Source organism: Sesamum indicum, linkage group LG8 (assembly GCF_000512975.1).
Source record: "Sesamum indicum cultivar Zhongzhi No. 13 linkage group LG8, S_indicum_v1.0, whole genome shotgun sequence".
NCBI lineage: Eukaryota > Viridiplantae > Streptophyta > Magnoliopsida > Lamiales > Pedaliaceae > Sesamum > Sesamum indicum.
Window position 1 is genome coordinate 11,983,833 of NC_026152.1, and position 15,395 is coordinate 11,999,227.

Below are 15,395 nucleotides of genomic sequence, written 5' to 3' on the forward strand. Positions count from 1 at the left end.
TCGAGCGGCGGCGAAGCGAGGGTCGGCGTCCCTCTTGGCTTTAGGTTCACTGAGTTCTCAGCTACAACAATGGCGGGGTATCCGGGTGAAGGTTCTGAACAACAATCTGGATCAGGCCTTGGCTTTAATGCAGAGGAAGATGCAGTCGAGCGGAATCGAAAGGATGATAAGGAGCGAGCAGACCTGCCATATCAAGAATTCCGAGAAGCGCGTTTTGGCTAAGAAGAATTTGGAGCGCAAGATTCGTTCACAGGACCTCGCCCGCAAGCTTAAGGCGATACTCGTTCAGAAAGTCAGGTAAAGTGTATGAAAAGCTTGATTTGTCGTTGGGGAACTGATTTCGATTCATAATTACTCATGTTGCACGCGTTATTAGTTGATTTTTGGGGGAATATGGTGGAAATGTGGAAGTGGAATTTGTGGGCTTTTGTTCTTCGTGGTATTTGATGTGGAAAATGGAGAAAATTTGTTTGCAATCAGCATTGTGTTGCGGATACTTGAGTTTATATATAGTGTGCTTTTTGTTCTCTTTTGCTAATGTTGAAGTATTACAGGATGTAACTATAATGAATTATGTGGAAGGTATTGAACTTTCTTCACTATGGTAGAGTTAACGAAACATTATTTGTAATATTCATCTGAAAAGTTGAGGATTTTGGCATATGAATGGTGAAATTAGATTGGTAGTGGCAGTACTAAGTATGGGAAATTAGATTATTGTTGGCATGTGGAGGGATTACATATTTTTCTGTTTGATTGATTATTCTGCCACCTCCACTGCTGATTGACCAAAGGCGTAGACGGGTAGACCCTGTGGTTGATTTTATTGGTTTGTTGTTGTTGAGTTGGATATTAGAATCGTGTGTAGAAATGCTTTGATTGCCATGATTCCTACCCATATTTGGTATTAGCTCAAAAAATCAGGAGTTGACACGGAAGAAATATGTTCTTTTTCACTTTTTCAAATGAAACAAAAAAATAATGGACATGAATGGTGAACACAAATACCAAGGAAATTATTTGTGAATGTTGTGTGTCCTACAGCTAATGGATGATGAACAATCTCCTCTGTCAAGCAACTAGGGGGGGCTACAATCATCCAGATATTTTACGTTGTATTGTAACTGATGAAAGTTTTTCCTTCACTCCGACAAGATTAAAGATTTAATAGACGCTATCACATCTTCTCTCGATCTCGGTCTTATTTTCTGTCTTTTCCTTCTTTTTCCTATTAGTTACAACAAACCCGTCTTGTGTGCTAAATTTTTTTACCTTGATTTCTGTCTTGTGGCGTGGTTTAATGAAGCTGTATCCTTCCAAGTCCATGAAACAAGTGTATCTTAAAACTGCTCTTTCTTTTCCTAAAGCAAAGTGTGTGAGGCATGGGAGTAAAGAGGTTGAAGGTGAATATTATCTTACCTCTTTTATTTCTGATGAATGGCAAGTGCGAATTCATGACAGTTTTCACCTCCATATTGCTGTGAAGTCTTCTTATAGACTTGGAATTCTGCCATAAGATTGTATGTATACAGAGGCGATACATGATATTCAATTGCTGCTATTTATCTTTTCCATAGTCCAAGGACAAAGGAAATGATTTAGTTTGGTGATGAATCTTGATAACAGAAGTAGGAAAAGAAGATTCATATGGTGTACTTCAGATAATATACGGAGAAATGTTTTGTTAAGCTGAATTGAGTCATAAGGAAATATTACAACTGATATAGTGTTCTGTTGGTAACACATTCTCACAGTTCGTATTAGTTAGTTTCTTGAAAAACAGTTAAAAAACTAGGTGCTTTATTGACTGGCATGTTGCTTATTCTCTGTCCTTTCTACTTCACTATTCTTATATTTCAATACTCTGCAGATCTGTTTCTGTTATTTTCCGAATTCTGTTACATTGTAGATCTTAGAACACGTCTTCTTTTCTAAACTGACGTAGAATTGTTGCTCTGCTTGCAGGGGTCTGTAGACTACAGTCGAAGCCCAGGGGAATGCTAGCTGCTCTGGATTTTTGCCCTGTTGATAAACTTTCCATCAACGGTGGAGCTTCGCAACTAAACATACAGATTGACTATTTTATTCCTAAAATGTTCCATTTGGCATGGTTAGAAGTTCTGAAAGTGAATTTTCTTGGTTGATTGTCATGGCATAGTTAAAACTTTTCATACAAAAGGTTTTGTGACAATCAAATAATAGCATATTGCTGTTGTCTTTCAAGCTAACAGAAGGCATCTCCCACAATGTTTTCCTGTGTCTTTAAACTGTACCCTGGTGTCTGGTTAGGATTCTAATGAAGCAACTCTGAGCGAAACAATACCACATTGTATGTGGTTGTGAATTTTTAAAATGTAAAAATATTCTGACTAATTCCGTTTGATTCATTTAAAGCTTGTTTAAATTTGATTTGAGCAAATATATTTGAAAATCATGCAAAAATTTTAAGGACAACTGTAGTGGTTTTCTGGTTGCGTGTATGAGTTAATTAGCATAAGAATTTTGTCTTTAATTAGTAACTAAAATTAGTGATTAGGATTTTTGGTAGAAAATGATGATATGTTGTTCATGAAGCATATGAAAGTTCATTTTTGCCCTTGTGTTTACCAGTTCAGTGTTTGTGAATTTTTGTGGATCAGATCACTCCTACAGGTAATTATGTAAAATTAATTTATCTTGAAATTAATATGCAACTCCCAAGTTATCTGGATATCTACCTAAACTCGATTTTTACCTCAATTAATTTACCTAGGGACTTGGGAAGCTTGCAATTCAAGGGGGTGTTTGTAGTAAATTCTTATTTTGTGGCAGGAATAAGTTGTACAAATTTTAACTCAGAAGTATTTGATGGATATAAATTAATTACATGAAAAGTATAGTACTTTATAGTCAAAGAAAAATGATCAATTATATAAACAAGTGTCTCACATTTGCGATATATTGATTTGGTTCAATCTAACATATTCCGAATAATAATTTTCATGACAGGATTATATTTTTAATTTCACAAAATAAGGGTCGAACACTTTTAGTCATTTACTTTATGAAATTCTTAAAAAGATTCTAAAATTGAAAAATTTTTATACACTTAGCCTTCTATTTTTGGAGATTCTAAAATTGAAAAAACTCGACTACATTTAGTCTTATGTTCTACCCTCTACGAGATTATGGGACTAAATGTGCTCAATTTTTAACTATTTTAAAAATTTAGTACACAAATGGACTAAATGTGTCATATTTGAAATTATTTTAAAATCCGGAAATAGATAATTAAACGTGCTGAACTCGGACTAAAATTAAAGTTCGCCTAATTTACCCCAGTTCTTTGGTTTCCCAAACACAGCCTAAGGAACAGGAAAGGGGTTTTGGTAGTCCAGCTTGACCTGTCCCCTCCGTCTCTCTGTCCGAGGGTTTAAGAACCCCATTTTCTCTCCCTGACTCCGAATTTTAGTCTGTCTCTCTCTCTCTCTCTCTCACCACCATAAAGCATACACACATACAACAGAACACAGAATCGAGGGAATCCGATCCTGCATGGTCGATGGAGGAGAGCAAGAGAATTCGACTGGTGTTCATAGATGATGACATTTTGAGCGAAACCCAGAAATCGGATGGCTTGAGTCGCAGCTGGGTTCTGTTGAAACCCCACCAACACGCCTCCGTTTCCGACGTAGCCTCTCATCTGCTCCACGCTTTCCAACTCCACCAATCCTGCCCTCATGGCCTCCTCCTCTCGGTAGAAGAACCCACTTTTTTTGAGTCCATGTTTTATGGGTTTTTACGCATGATTTTTCACAGTAATGCGCGCTTTCTTCTTTTGTTGGTATTGTGTTCTGGGTTCTGTTCTTCGGAGAATGTAATCTCAGTCTGCCATATAGTTAGAAATTTGTTTCCGAAAGTTTCTTTCTTTCATTGATTGCGTATTACGGATTCGTTTGGCAATGAAAATGTGCTTCTTATTATGTTGGCTTTGGTGATAGTCTTTTGTTCCCGACTAAGATGTATGTCTTTGACAGCTTGCAAGAAGTTCATGCATTGATAGAATAGTTACCAAAGAATATAAGGTTGTATTTGCATGGAGGATTTGGTTTTGAGGAAGAGAGTTTGAACTAGGATTTTTATTGACTAAAAGTATATTGTCATTTTTGAACTGGTGCGACGGATTTGCTTCTTTGGAGAGGAGTTCTTAGTCCTGAAATCCTGAAATCCATACACACTCTAAAGTTCCTTTGATCTGTAGGCTTTGGTTACAGTTAAGATCCTGGTTTTGCAATTTTTTTTCTTTTTTGAAAGAATTAAGTTTTATTTGTTTTTCATGTTGCTGTGGTGCCCCATTGTTTGTTCTCTCAAAATTGTTGGTCGATGAGTCAACTACTCAGACCTCTTTATTTATTTTTTTCTTTTGTGTCTGTGTGAATTGGGGTTAGTCTCCTGGCCTCTAAAGCACAGTGAAAAGGCTGAAGCTTATGTCAACCTAATTTCTGTAAAGAATTGGCCTAATTTGCCAGGACTGGTTACCCATGCCATGCTGGTGATCAATAGTAAAACAGTAAACAGACTCATTGCTGGGACAGTGAAACTTTGGAATCTTTGTGGTTTTTATAGGTAATCAATTTTTATTTTCAATTTATGTTTATTGTTGATTTTATCTGGCAGATATCCAGCTTTGTTTTACCACCTTTTGAATCTACTCGAATATTAAAGGACAACGAAATTGTCAGGTTAGTTTAGATGGTATGTAGCAGTAAATATAGGCTTCTCTCTTTTAGGAGCATATATGTGGAAAAGGATATGATTGACATTTTGACCTTTGTTTGTGGAGTCAGAGTCAGGAAGAGAAGAGACATTTTATCTATAGAGGGAAATGATGCTGCTAACAAGGTTGAGAAATTGGAAGCTGCAGAGAAGCAACCTGTAAATAGTGGTGTCTTGCTTTTAGCCAACAAGGAGTTTGAGAATGAAAAAGGTGGTTATGAGAGTGATGACCCCGAAGGGGAGTTTGAAGAGGATGATGAAGAAGACCTGCTGGAAGATATGGAAAATCCATCTGGTGGAAATGCAGATCCAAAGAATCGAAAAAGAAAAGCACCAGAGAAACTTCAAGGCTCTAAGTATGTATTGCGCTGCCCTTTACCTTGCTTGATTCTTGCTTCAGCATGCATGGTATAGTTTTCCTTACACTTTCTGCTTCTAATGTCCTGTGGAATGTGTAAACTCTCTCTCTCTCTCTGTGTTTATTTTTATTCTATAGGACGAAGAAGCAGTGTTCCGAGGCAACTGGAAATGTTGCAAAAGATGTTCATAAAAAAAAGTTTGAGAACTCTTGTCAAGATGGAGAAGTTACCAAAAAAAAATGCCTCTCCACAAAGGAGAAAAATGATCATTCTGATGAAGATGATATGGAAAACAATGCTGAAAATGCTAATTCAAGTGACAAGAGTCATGTGTCTGTGCCGGACATGAAGCGGTAGGCTAATGCCAATTCAAGCGACAAGTTATCTTTTTATTGACTTATTTTATGTTTCCACCCTTCTGCTTATCTTGTCAAATCTTTATTATGCACTCATATCTGCAGAACTGATGAAGTTCAAGAGATTGGTAAAGAGACTGAGGGTTTGAAGACCCCTAAAGAAACTAAAAAGGTCATCTCAATTGCAACATCTATGGAAAATCTGTTGGTTTGTAAGCTGTGTGCTGTTTTTCTACTTTGTTGTTAATAGCTTTTGCTGCAGAAAGTACACAAGTCTTTAGCACTTCAATTTAATTGGCTCTCCAGATGTATTTATTGCCAAGAGCTTGATACTTGGAATAAATACGAAGAATACTGTAGTCTCAGGAGTTTGTTTTGAATAATAAGCTTTGCAAGTTCACAAAAATCCAGTTTGCTTTCACCAGCATGTGTATCAAGTAATCTTTTATCTTCTTCAACTTCACCTTTTGTCATTGTGAACAAGAGATGCTCTCAGTACTCAATTCGCATAATTGGGATTCTACTTTTGGCGCACATGATTTACATGATACGTATTTGTTATTTGCATTACTTGATTTCAAGTTGTCATATACTTCAACCGATCATTCTAGTTGTTCTATTCCTGATATCTTTTCCTTAAATCCTCCTGAAACCCATGTGATATTGACCCTTTTCATTTACAGACTCCAAGCAGAAGTGCGAGGCGGAAGTATGCCAAAAGGCGTTGGTTGCGGGAGATGGCAAAAATTCAGAAGCAAAACGCTACCTGCGAATCAGAGGGTCTTGTAAGTTATCAATACTTATATGATACTCCTTTAACACCAATAACCTAAAGTTTGTGAGACTCTGACAACATAATTTTGCAGCGGAATTGGAAAGAGGACAGAGCTAAAGCTGAGAGAAACAAGGTGGATGGTCAATTGAAAGGGCTGGTTAGTGATCATACTCTTTCTTAATCCCTATCACTATTCAAATAAAACTGAGTCCGCAATCTTTACAGCAAAAGTGGAAAAGAAACCAAGCTGCTGCTGAAAGTAATGAAGTGGATGGCCAACCAAAAGGACTTGTAAGTTATCTTATTTTCTTAGAGATGCCTCTTCATCCTTGATTCTTACTGATATTGACATAAGTTCTCAAATATACAGCTACACTGGAAGCACTCTCCTCAAACCAATTGGTTTGTTAAGGGGAAAAAACGTGACAAACAAAATCAAAAAAAATATTTCCATAAACATCCAAATCAAAATGGTGACGTGCATGAGCAGCAAAATCAAAGTACTGACGAACATGCGCAGCCAACTCAAAATGGTGATGGTCATAAACAGCCAAATGAAAAACCAGGTGATGTGCATAAACCACCAAGTCAAAAAGATAATGGTGTACAAGAACATCCCAGTCAAAACTATGATGCATCTGAGCTAACAAATCAAGAAAGTGATGAGGAGAATGAAGTTGTTCCCATTGTAATAAGGCCAGGACACATCCGCTTTGAGCCTTTGGGGAAAGGTCTACTTTCCATTTATATTTTTTTTGTCTCTCTTATCTGAAATAGTGACTCTTGTAATTAAATCTGAATCTTTTTCATCTGATTAAGCCATTGACAAAATTTTGATTCACTAGTTATTCTTATTGATTTTGTTTGAACAATATTTTGCTGGCCTTTTGATCTTGTTCCTAGGAGGACATTATTTTCAAGTTACCTTCTCTTATTTGCTGCTTGGTTTCCCTTATTAGCCGCTTGGTTTCTCTTATTTTAGCCGCTTGGTTCTCTTATTAGAGTCACATAGTGAATAGATTTTCATGTTTCTCCTTGTTCAGAGGCCCATTTAACTGTAGACTGCGTTTTAATCTATGCCCTATTCATGCATCGACATCCTTAAAAATTTGGTGCTCCCTTTCATTTGCATGATTCATCCATGCGTTCTTGCAGAATTCTGACTTGTGAATTTTTTTGGTTGATGCAGAACAATCTGATCGAGAAATTGACGTACCTTCGGTATGTTCATTGTGTCTATTTAGATGTTGCTCACACCAATATTTTTACATTCTTTTGCATCCCTTTTTGAGAAAGGATCATTTTCATGCAATTCACTTGTTTTGACTTTAGTGTAATAGTTAGTTGAGAGACTTGTTGCAGCCACCCTTTTGGTTTTATTTAGCCCTGCCTGGGGTCATACAGGGGTATGCAAGATACCGGATATCTGTGAATGGGAAAATAATTTTTTCTGAAACATAATTTTGGCCCTAGTATTAAGCTGTCAAATATGCTGATTTTAACTATTTTGAGGTTCACCCATTCTTTCCCACTAGTAATTGGATTCATTAGGTTTGAAATGAGTGGTTATATGAGAATATTTGTGTCTTTGATTTTTTACTTTTAGCATGGAATGTAGTTGTTAACAAAATTGGAGACCTTCTACGGAAGGAGAAGATTCGGGCAGTGAAGCTCAACTCAAGGCTGTCTGATTATTGGTTCTCTCTCTCATAAACAGTCGGAGCACACTTGATGTGCGTGCATAACTTAAATTTTTATTGTAATTATTTAATTGAATAAGAAAAGGTTGAATAATTAATCAATATTGATAAAATAAATTAATTTTAATGTATATGAATAGAAAATTATTAATAGAAAAAATTGCCATTTATGGAAAAAATAAGTAAAGTATGGGCACTTTAGGAAATCTACACTTTATCTACCAAAGTAGCTACTCTAAGGCCTTGAAACTTAATAAATACTACAGATGAATCATTTGAAATGGATATGCTTGATAAAAGATATGATCTCGCGAAATTTATTGCATGAGTTACAAGTTTAATTTTATAAATGTTTGAAATATCAGGCTTTAATTTTTTTTTAAAAGAATAGCAATCTACACAATTCTGTTAAGTAAGGCTGTTGAACATTCCAATCTCAGTTAATTATTTAAGTGGGTGAATTTGTACTCGCAATTATCAAGTTCATGATTGCGTTAGTACGTCCTTTGGTTGGGCTTAACCTCTGAAACTTGAGATATTTTCTTCTTATTTGGTTTCATCCATTTTATTTTCAAATCAGTCTAAGACTTGAGATCACAATAAAACCGTTCACTATGTTTGGTTTCATTTTTAACTTGTTTTGATGTGTTTTGTGGAGATAGAGAGAAAAATAAAGATAAATAAGTATGTGTTAGAGATAGTGCATATGTTTGGATTTATTTTTGGAGATAATATAAAATAAATATGATATGTTTGATGTTGTTTAGTAGGAGACAAAAACTACTGTTCATTATCAAATCATGTCTCTTTTATATGTATTTATATATATGTATGAGTATGTATATAATTTTTTTATTTGTAGGGCCTATAATTAGTGTAGACTTATTTTGACAAAAAACAAACGAGGCATTGTTTCAAAACATCTCAAAAACACCACCAAAACTTTCAAAACAAATCAAGACAAACATTGTCCATGTTTTGGCCTATCTCGAAGATGAAGCAAAATTGAAACCAAACATTATGGTTGTTTCTTTCTTATATTCTCCCAACTGTAGTTTTGGTTGTTGATCCCATCTTTCTTCGTTTCTTTTAAGCAATAAAATACTAACAATAGAATGAGCTTATGATCTTGTATTATGCTTATTTGGATATGATTCTCAACCACATATATCTTGTATTAATCTTATCATCTCATGTTATTTCTAATTTCAGTCTAATTTGCTCAAGTTTAGTTTTTTTTTGCATGATCAGTGCCAATATTATCTTATTGTCCCTAGGAATTAAAATTAAATGGGGGTACTTTGGATGGTAACACAAGTTTCAAGCAACTTTCTTGCTTGTATAATAGTATAGATATGGGTGGAAATGCACTGTTCTAAGGAGTTCTCTCCTTGGTTTTCTTCTTTACATTTTCTATGGATGTTTGTCATTCCAATTGTTCTGTATTTCCTCTTAACAATGAACCTTTGGATTTTCCATCAGGAAAGCTTCCACTGGAATGGAATTACTAGTAAGAAGAAAGGCCAAAAATGGGGGAAGGAAAATCGTTCTTTCACTCCACGAAATGATATTCAAATTTCAAACAAAGAGTACACTGAAATATTGAGCAACGAAGAAGAGGCACAACCGGGTGAAGGAGTTGACTTTGATAAGCTCCCACCCCTTCCTAGCATCCCTAAGGTAGTTCTTTGCTCTCTTCCCCCAATGATGAACAATTATGATTTGGTGGCATGCACATTTAAAATTTCTCTATATTATGAGGGCCTATTAGATTCTTACAAGATCCTTCAGCAGTTCATATCCCCCTCCTCACTCCTTAACTCTTCCCCCTGAAATGGCGACCTCCAGCAGTAGGACTGACACTTGGAGCTTCTTAGTGCATTTTCCAGTAAGTAACAAACATCTCTGACTGACCAATATTTCTGGTCACTTTGCAGGAAGGAGATCTCATTGCATATCGTGTTCTGGAATTATCATCCTCCTGGACCCCTGAGCTTTCTGCTTATCGAGTATGAGTCAATTAGAGTTGGATATGAAGTGAATTATCCTTACTATCCGACAACATTAATGGGTTGACATCATCTTCTTTTGACTTAAGGTTGGAAAAGTGTCCTGGTATAACTCTGAATCAAATCAAACAATGCTGGTGCCAGTACCACAGTATCCAATTCGTTCGAAGAGTGGTGATGAGGATGAAGTTGCACAACCCGATAGCTCCCTTTACAAAGAAGATGGGTCATTGGAGGTAAACAGTGTAGATGGAGAGTATTCGGTCTTTCTACTATCTCCTATATGGAAATGTAGGTAAAGAAATCATAACTTACGTATGGTTGCAGCTGCTTGATTGTATTTGCTACCATCCATCCTGTGCAGATTGATTTTTCATCGCTTATTGATGTCCGTATCTTAAACGTTGGGAATTCGGCATCACGAAATGAAGCACTCAGTCAAGTGAGTGAAGGTTCTGCAGGCAATAAAAACGCTCCAAAAGCAGTGTTGCCTAGCAGCAACGGCCAACAAATAGATATACCCAGCCCAGGTATATGCCTATGTTAACTTCAATACTTTGAACCCTGTAGGCTAAAATTATCAATGTCATCCATTCTGATGATATTCCATTCGTAGATACAACAGAATTGAACCAGGGTAAAGAAACAGAGCCCCCTTCTTCAGGTACTTACTGATTGTCATTATATAGTTTTCTTATATTTGTTTGGAGGACCTGAAACCAATCAACATTTTTATAGAACTTGGTGCAGTGAACATCTGGGACCAAATCAGTGAAACTCTAAATGCTAAGAAGGAAGAACTTTCTAAGGAGAAGGGATGGGGCACGACTCCCAAGAAGGTACAACCTTCACAGGAGAATAGTTGGGGCAAGAATGCCAAGAAGGTACAACAATCGCCTGAAAGTGGTTGGGGGAAGAGTGCCCAGAAGGTACAACCACCACAGGACAATAGCTGGGGCAAGAATGTCGAGAAGGTACAACCATCGCCTGTAAGTGCTTCTGGGAAGAATGCCCAGAAGATACAACCACCGCAGGACAATAGTTGGGGCAAGCAAAGTTCGGGGGGTAAATCATGGTCATACAAGGCTCTAAGAGGCAGCGCACTTGGCCCAACAGTGGCTATTCTGAGGTCGAGAAAGGATATATGAGAGGGGAACGAGCCTACTCAAGCATCTCCTTCTGTTTGACTTTGTGTTCCGTGTCAAAAACCTCTTTCTTGCTTTTGCTTCCCATTGCCTATGTAAAATACTACATCCTTAAGCTTTTTTTGTAAATGACCATGGAGATCTTCATGAGATGTGCTTAGTTCAAATAATGCGTTACCTGGGAAGCTAATTTGTCATTTTGGCAATCTCACAGTGCTAAATTTCAAGTTGGCAAGCATTTTCTTTACCAAAATTTCTTATTCTTGCCTTTTTGTTGAAGAGGAAGAAAGCAAAGTGACTCCATATAAACACTGATCAGAGTTTGAACCTTGGAATTTTCTTTAGTTTCTGCACATGTTTCCTCATTTGATAAACACACAGTAGGTTGGTTAGTAAATACAGATCATGCCCAGAGTTCCCGTGTAAAAGAAGCGAGACCCACGTGGAGAAAAATACCATATTGTTAATATCTCCAGCACAATGCGTACCTGGTGTCAGTGGTTAACAAAGCAGGAAACTATAACAGCTGGAGCAAGAAAGAGAGAAGGTACAACACTTAAGAGAAAAAAGGAACTCGTGGAGGCGAAGAATGCTTGACTTACGCTCTATGCATTCGTATAACTTAAAAGAAGCAACCTATGTAGGCTAGAAAGATAGATAAATAACCGATTAACAAGATTACAATGTGAGAACTTATTGCGATAGATTCTTCAATGTAAATCCTACCTTAAACATTCAGAAACTTATTCCCTGTACATTCTGTACTACAATTAAAAATGGGATCTTTCTGCTTACATCTCACAAGCAGAACCAGGAACTCGGCTCGCTTTGGGATGCCAATGCAACTCATTTAGAGCTGCGGCCACAGGTTCAAAAATTAAAAAAAATCCTCACTATCTGTATCATCAGAAAATTTATTTAACCCGGTTCTCCAAATCCTTGCCTGATTTGTTGCGAGCCAGATGCTTGAGGAGCAGTGCTGGTTCCTCTCCTTCCTTGACTATCTGGAATGACATAAAATTGCAAACTCAAGAATTTAGCTATTGATAACACAAGATGAAATGCATTTCATCACATTTTTGGCTGAAACTTAGAGTGAGGATTTAACATGTTCTAAATACGTATCTAATGGTCCATTCTACAAGTAAAGATGTTACACAGTTACAGCTAAAAAGTGTTCTCAAGACATCAAAAGGAGCTTTAGAAGATTTCTAGATTCAGCAAGAGGACAATTTAGTATGGCTTGTATGTCCGGAGAGGTTAGCAGTTAGGGATTCTGGTTGACCACCAGATATCTAACTACCAAGATTACAAAAATCACCAGCAAATATGCTTGCAGCACGGTAACATAGAGAACTTTTTGCCTGAAGTAAAATGGAAGTTTCTTTTTCTCCTTCAAATGCATTCAAGTCAATGGAGCGGGCAAACAAACAAGAAGGAAACATTTGAGAGTCCAGTAATACCCTATTGTGAAGTTGACCAGAATTTATTCAGCAATCAGATTTCAGTAGAGAAAAGGTCAAACAGATTTTGCCAAAATTAGACCTTCAAATGATAGATTGTTAAGTTGTTTAATTGGCACTTCAAGGAAACAATCTTAGGTTTTCACTTCCACTTAGCTTCGTCAGCTATATCTATCTTGACCTACATAGCTATCTACAAATTAAAGGTCCTACTATTTGCTATGGAGTTGTTTATGTCTATAAGGTGCTTATCATTTTCGACCTGGAACAATTTCATCTCCAACCCACGGTGAAAATCTATGACGTAACTACTAACTTTGAATTTGTAATTGTCATTTTCTTCCAGTTTGTGTAAGTCGCTGAAGCTCCATAGAGTGTCAGTTTTATGGTATAATGGAACTGTTCGATCAACAAGACAGGGAAATCTGAAGAAACGCCAGACATTTAACTCAAATTATCTACTAGAATTGACACTATCTTACTACATCATATCTGTTACTCAGAAATATTTGTAACCTGATTTGACCAGTATTAGGATTCAAATAAAAGGGGAGAGAGAGAAAAAAAAATCCCTTTTCTCTTTTAATTTGTATATACAAAACAACGAACATATCAGTAAACATAATAAGAAAGGACATCACTTGATTTATATGTTTGTGTGTTAAATACATCCATGAACTCACTTACAGTGTTTTAAACAAAATATTTTTATTCATATAAATATGTACACAAACATATATTATCATAACTTATTACTCCAGGTCTATTTTATAAATGTCCCTGATATACATTCATACACACGCATCAATGAAAGTTGATATATTAAAGGAGTTAGTTTGTCTGAAACTCATGGTGAATTATGATTATGGTTCCTCAATTCAAAAGTTGAACCTCCTTGATTTAGTAATAGGTTTCCTGCCCTTAATTTAAGAAGTCATACAAAACCCAAAATGTCAATACCAGGCAGTTGGAGTCCCAATTGCAAATGCTATTCCCACAAAATTGTAGGTTTTATAGTAAAATATATAACTGTAGCATCATGATGAGTGATCTTTATCTGAAGTGCACCATACATTCTGACATCAATCATGATGCATCTACATTATTTAGTATGGATATGGAGTTCAATTTCAGTTTCTGAACTCTTTAGGCATGTAACTATTATAAAAGACATATTTGTTCCAAAAATTATGGACCTTTAACTTCTTACAAGAACCAAAACGAATGACACACTCTTTACATTTTTTACACGCAAAAAGATTAATTTTCAGAAGATAAATTAAATCATGGACAAATCAGGCAAAAAGAATTATGAAACTACAGGTTCTTTTTAATTAATAAGCACAAAATGAAGTATAATGACATTGTCTCAGTGGAAGAGGACTAAGTACCTTAATTTCAGCATCCATGCTAAAACCCTTCTTGACGAGAAGATCCCGATTAATTGCCTCCATATCGGCATGTCTATCTTCACAATTGCTACCATTCCTGATCAACTGCCTACAACTGCTCTTTGCTGACACATTACGCCCTATCCATACATATAAAACATCAGCAGTTTTTGTGCCAAAACTTACTGCCGGCATACGTATAATATATACGGATCTAGAATCCAGTACGCAGCCATGCATGTCTATTTTATGCATAGAAGGCCACTGGTAGAATACTAAGTTAGTTGTGTCAGTTACTTTATTTGTCATATCATCTGATGCAAGATGAAAGATGCCATACTTATTTTCGTCTTGTACTCTGCTTAAAACTCCACCAGCAGCCAAATAGCTATTAGGAACTGAAAGTGGCTCTTCCCCATCCATCTCAAGAGTAACCTCACATCTGAAGTTGTTGCATTCAGCAGCCCTCATCATACCACCTTCCAAGTATCTTGTCAATTTTTCTGAAATCCGAGATGCTTCATCAGTGGGAAGCAAGCTCATCTGATGAGGAATATTGCTCCCCCTATGCTCCATAGGGGATGGTGAAGTTTCTCCAGAGGTAGAACACCAACCCACTTTTGAAGAGAGATCAGCAGAAATTGCATCTTCTGCTGGAGGTGAAATCTCATTATCAAGTAAATGTGTACTTTCATATGCAGAACTGACACTATCGTCTAGAAGACCACTCTTCCCAGGATCAATATCACCTAATTCAAGACCATAAGGTGATGGCTGAGCCGATACAAAAGATAAGTCAGACCAGTTAGATGATGAAGGTGAGAAGGTAAATGAACTTGAGTAATCAGAGGTTGAAGGTGAGAGTGACGGCGACGTCGAATTGGACTTTGGTTTATTTCCAAGACAAGAAGGAAAAGAATCCACCAAACTGAATGATGGTGACCGTGATAGAGAAGCTTCAGAAAGTGAAGCCGGATATCCCACTTCTTCAAAGTTATTTTTAGTCCGACCTGGGCTGCTGGTTAGATACGAAGCAAGTGAATCAGGTGAATCGCACTGGTCACTTGAAGGCGTTGAAAGATTAGCAGATGATATAAAGTTGTCCCCTTCTTTACAAGTATCCATTTTCTCCAGTCCATCACGTATCTGCGAGGCACTGGAGCTCAATTTGGAAGAGGTGATAAATTCTTTCACAATACCATCGGCAAATTTTCTCCTTAATCTATTCCAACCATTCTCTCTAGCAGGAAGGCATGTCTCAGATCCTTCTCCTGGGAGTGGAAAAGGCGGTACAACCCCGCCAGAAAGTGCTCTGTGAAAAATTTCAAAATCTAAATCATACTCAGCGAGCTTCCTTTGATCGGGACATGGATGAACAGCAGCCCGGACCAAGTCAGACACTGCCAATGAGCTCTTCCCCTCTTCAGAGTTCACTTGACAGA

General features: G+C 36.8%; 3 protein-coding genes across 8 annotated transcripts in view; 2 read left to right on the forward strand and 1 right to left on the reverse strand.

Moving 5' to 3' along the window:
• Nucleotides 1-2,223, forward strand: LOC105168327 (the record flags this gene model as incomplete). The annotated part of the gene is given in 2 exon segments (XM_011088371.2): nucleotides 1-297; nucleotides 1,966-2,223. Coding segments are annotated over 2 exon segments (307 nt in total), but the record flags the coding sequence as incomplete, so codon positions are not given.
• On the forward strand, nucleotides 3,319-11,284 carry LOC105168328 (coilin). Of its 4 annotated transcripts, none has more exons than XM_011088373.2 (16): nucleotides 3,319-3,736; nucleotides 4,657-4,721; nucleotides 4,827-5,111; nucleotides 5,252-5,467; nucleotides 5,576-5,642; nucleotides 6,154-6,255; nucleotides 6,337-6,402; nucleotides 6,471-6,536; nucleotides 6,616-6,976; nucleotides 7,435-7,466; nucleotides 9,428-9,625; nucleotides 9,883-9,954; nucleotides 10,044-10,190; nucleotides 10,319-10,484; nucleotides 10,580-10,618; nucleotides 10,693-11,284. In XM_011088373.2, exons 1-16 carry the CDS (start codon nucleotides 3,542-3,544, stop codon nucleotides 11,100-11,102), a joined length of 2,487 nt encoding a protein of 828 aa, XP_011086675.1. In that variant the 5' UTR covers nucleotides 3,319-3,541; the 3' UTR covers nucleotides 11,103-11,284. The 4 variants fall into 4 exon arrangements, with proteins under 4 accessions (XP_011086675.1, XP_011086677.1, XP_011086674.1 ...); XM_011088375.2 differs by having other exon boundaries at nucleotides 10,705-11,284; XM_011088372.2 differs by having other exon boundaries at nucleotides 3,320-3,736; nucleotides 10,571-10,618.
• Nucleotides 11,679-15,395, reverse strand: part of LOC105168330 (protein-tyrosine-phosphatase MKP1) — a 5,648-nt gene continuing 1,931 nt past the window's right edge. For 2 of the 3 annotated variants that reach the window (XM_011088376.2, XM_020696200.1), the window contains exons 2-3: nucleotides 13,954-15,395; nucleotides 11,679-12,103 (exon numbers count right to left, since the gene is read on the reverse strand). The exon at nucleotides 13,954-15,395 is cut by the window's right edge and continues 1,102 nt beyond it. In XM_011088376.2, coding sequence (XP_011086678.1) covers nucleotides 12,014-12,103; nucleotides 13,954-15,395 — 1,532 coding nt within the window. In that variant the 3' untranslated portion in view covers nucleotides 11,679-12,013. Of the gene's footprint in view, nucleotides 12,104-13,953 lie in introns of those variants that run through there. The other variant, XM_011088377.2, reaches the window with a different exon arrangement.

Coding starts and splice junctions, on each gene's coding strand:
- LOC105168328 (XM_011088372.2), top strand. CDS start 3,542: ATGGAGGAGAGCAAGAGAATTCGACTGGTGTTCATAGATGATGACATT. Junction 4,722..4,826: donor AAGGACAACGAAATTGTCAG/GTTAGTTTAGAT, acceptor TTGTGGAGTCAG/AGTCAGGAAGAGAAGAGACA. Junction 6,256..6,336: donor CCTGCGAATCAGAGGGTCTT/GTAAGTTATCAA, acceptor ATAATTTTGCAG/CGGAATTGGAAAGAGGACAG.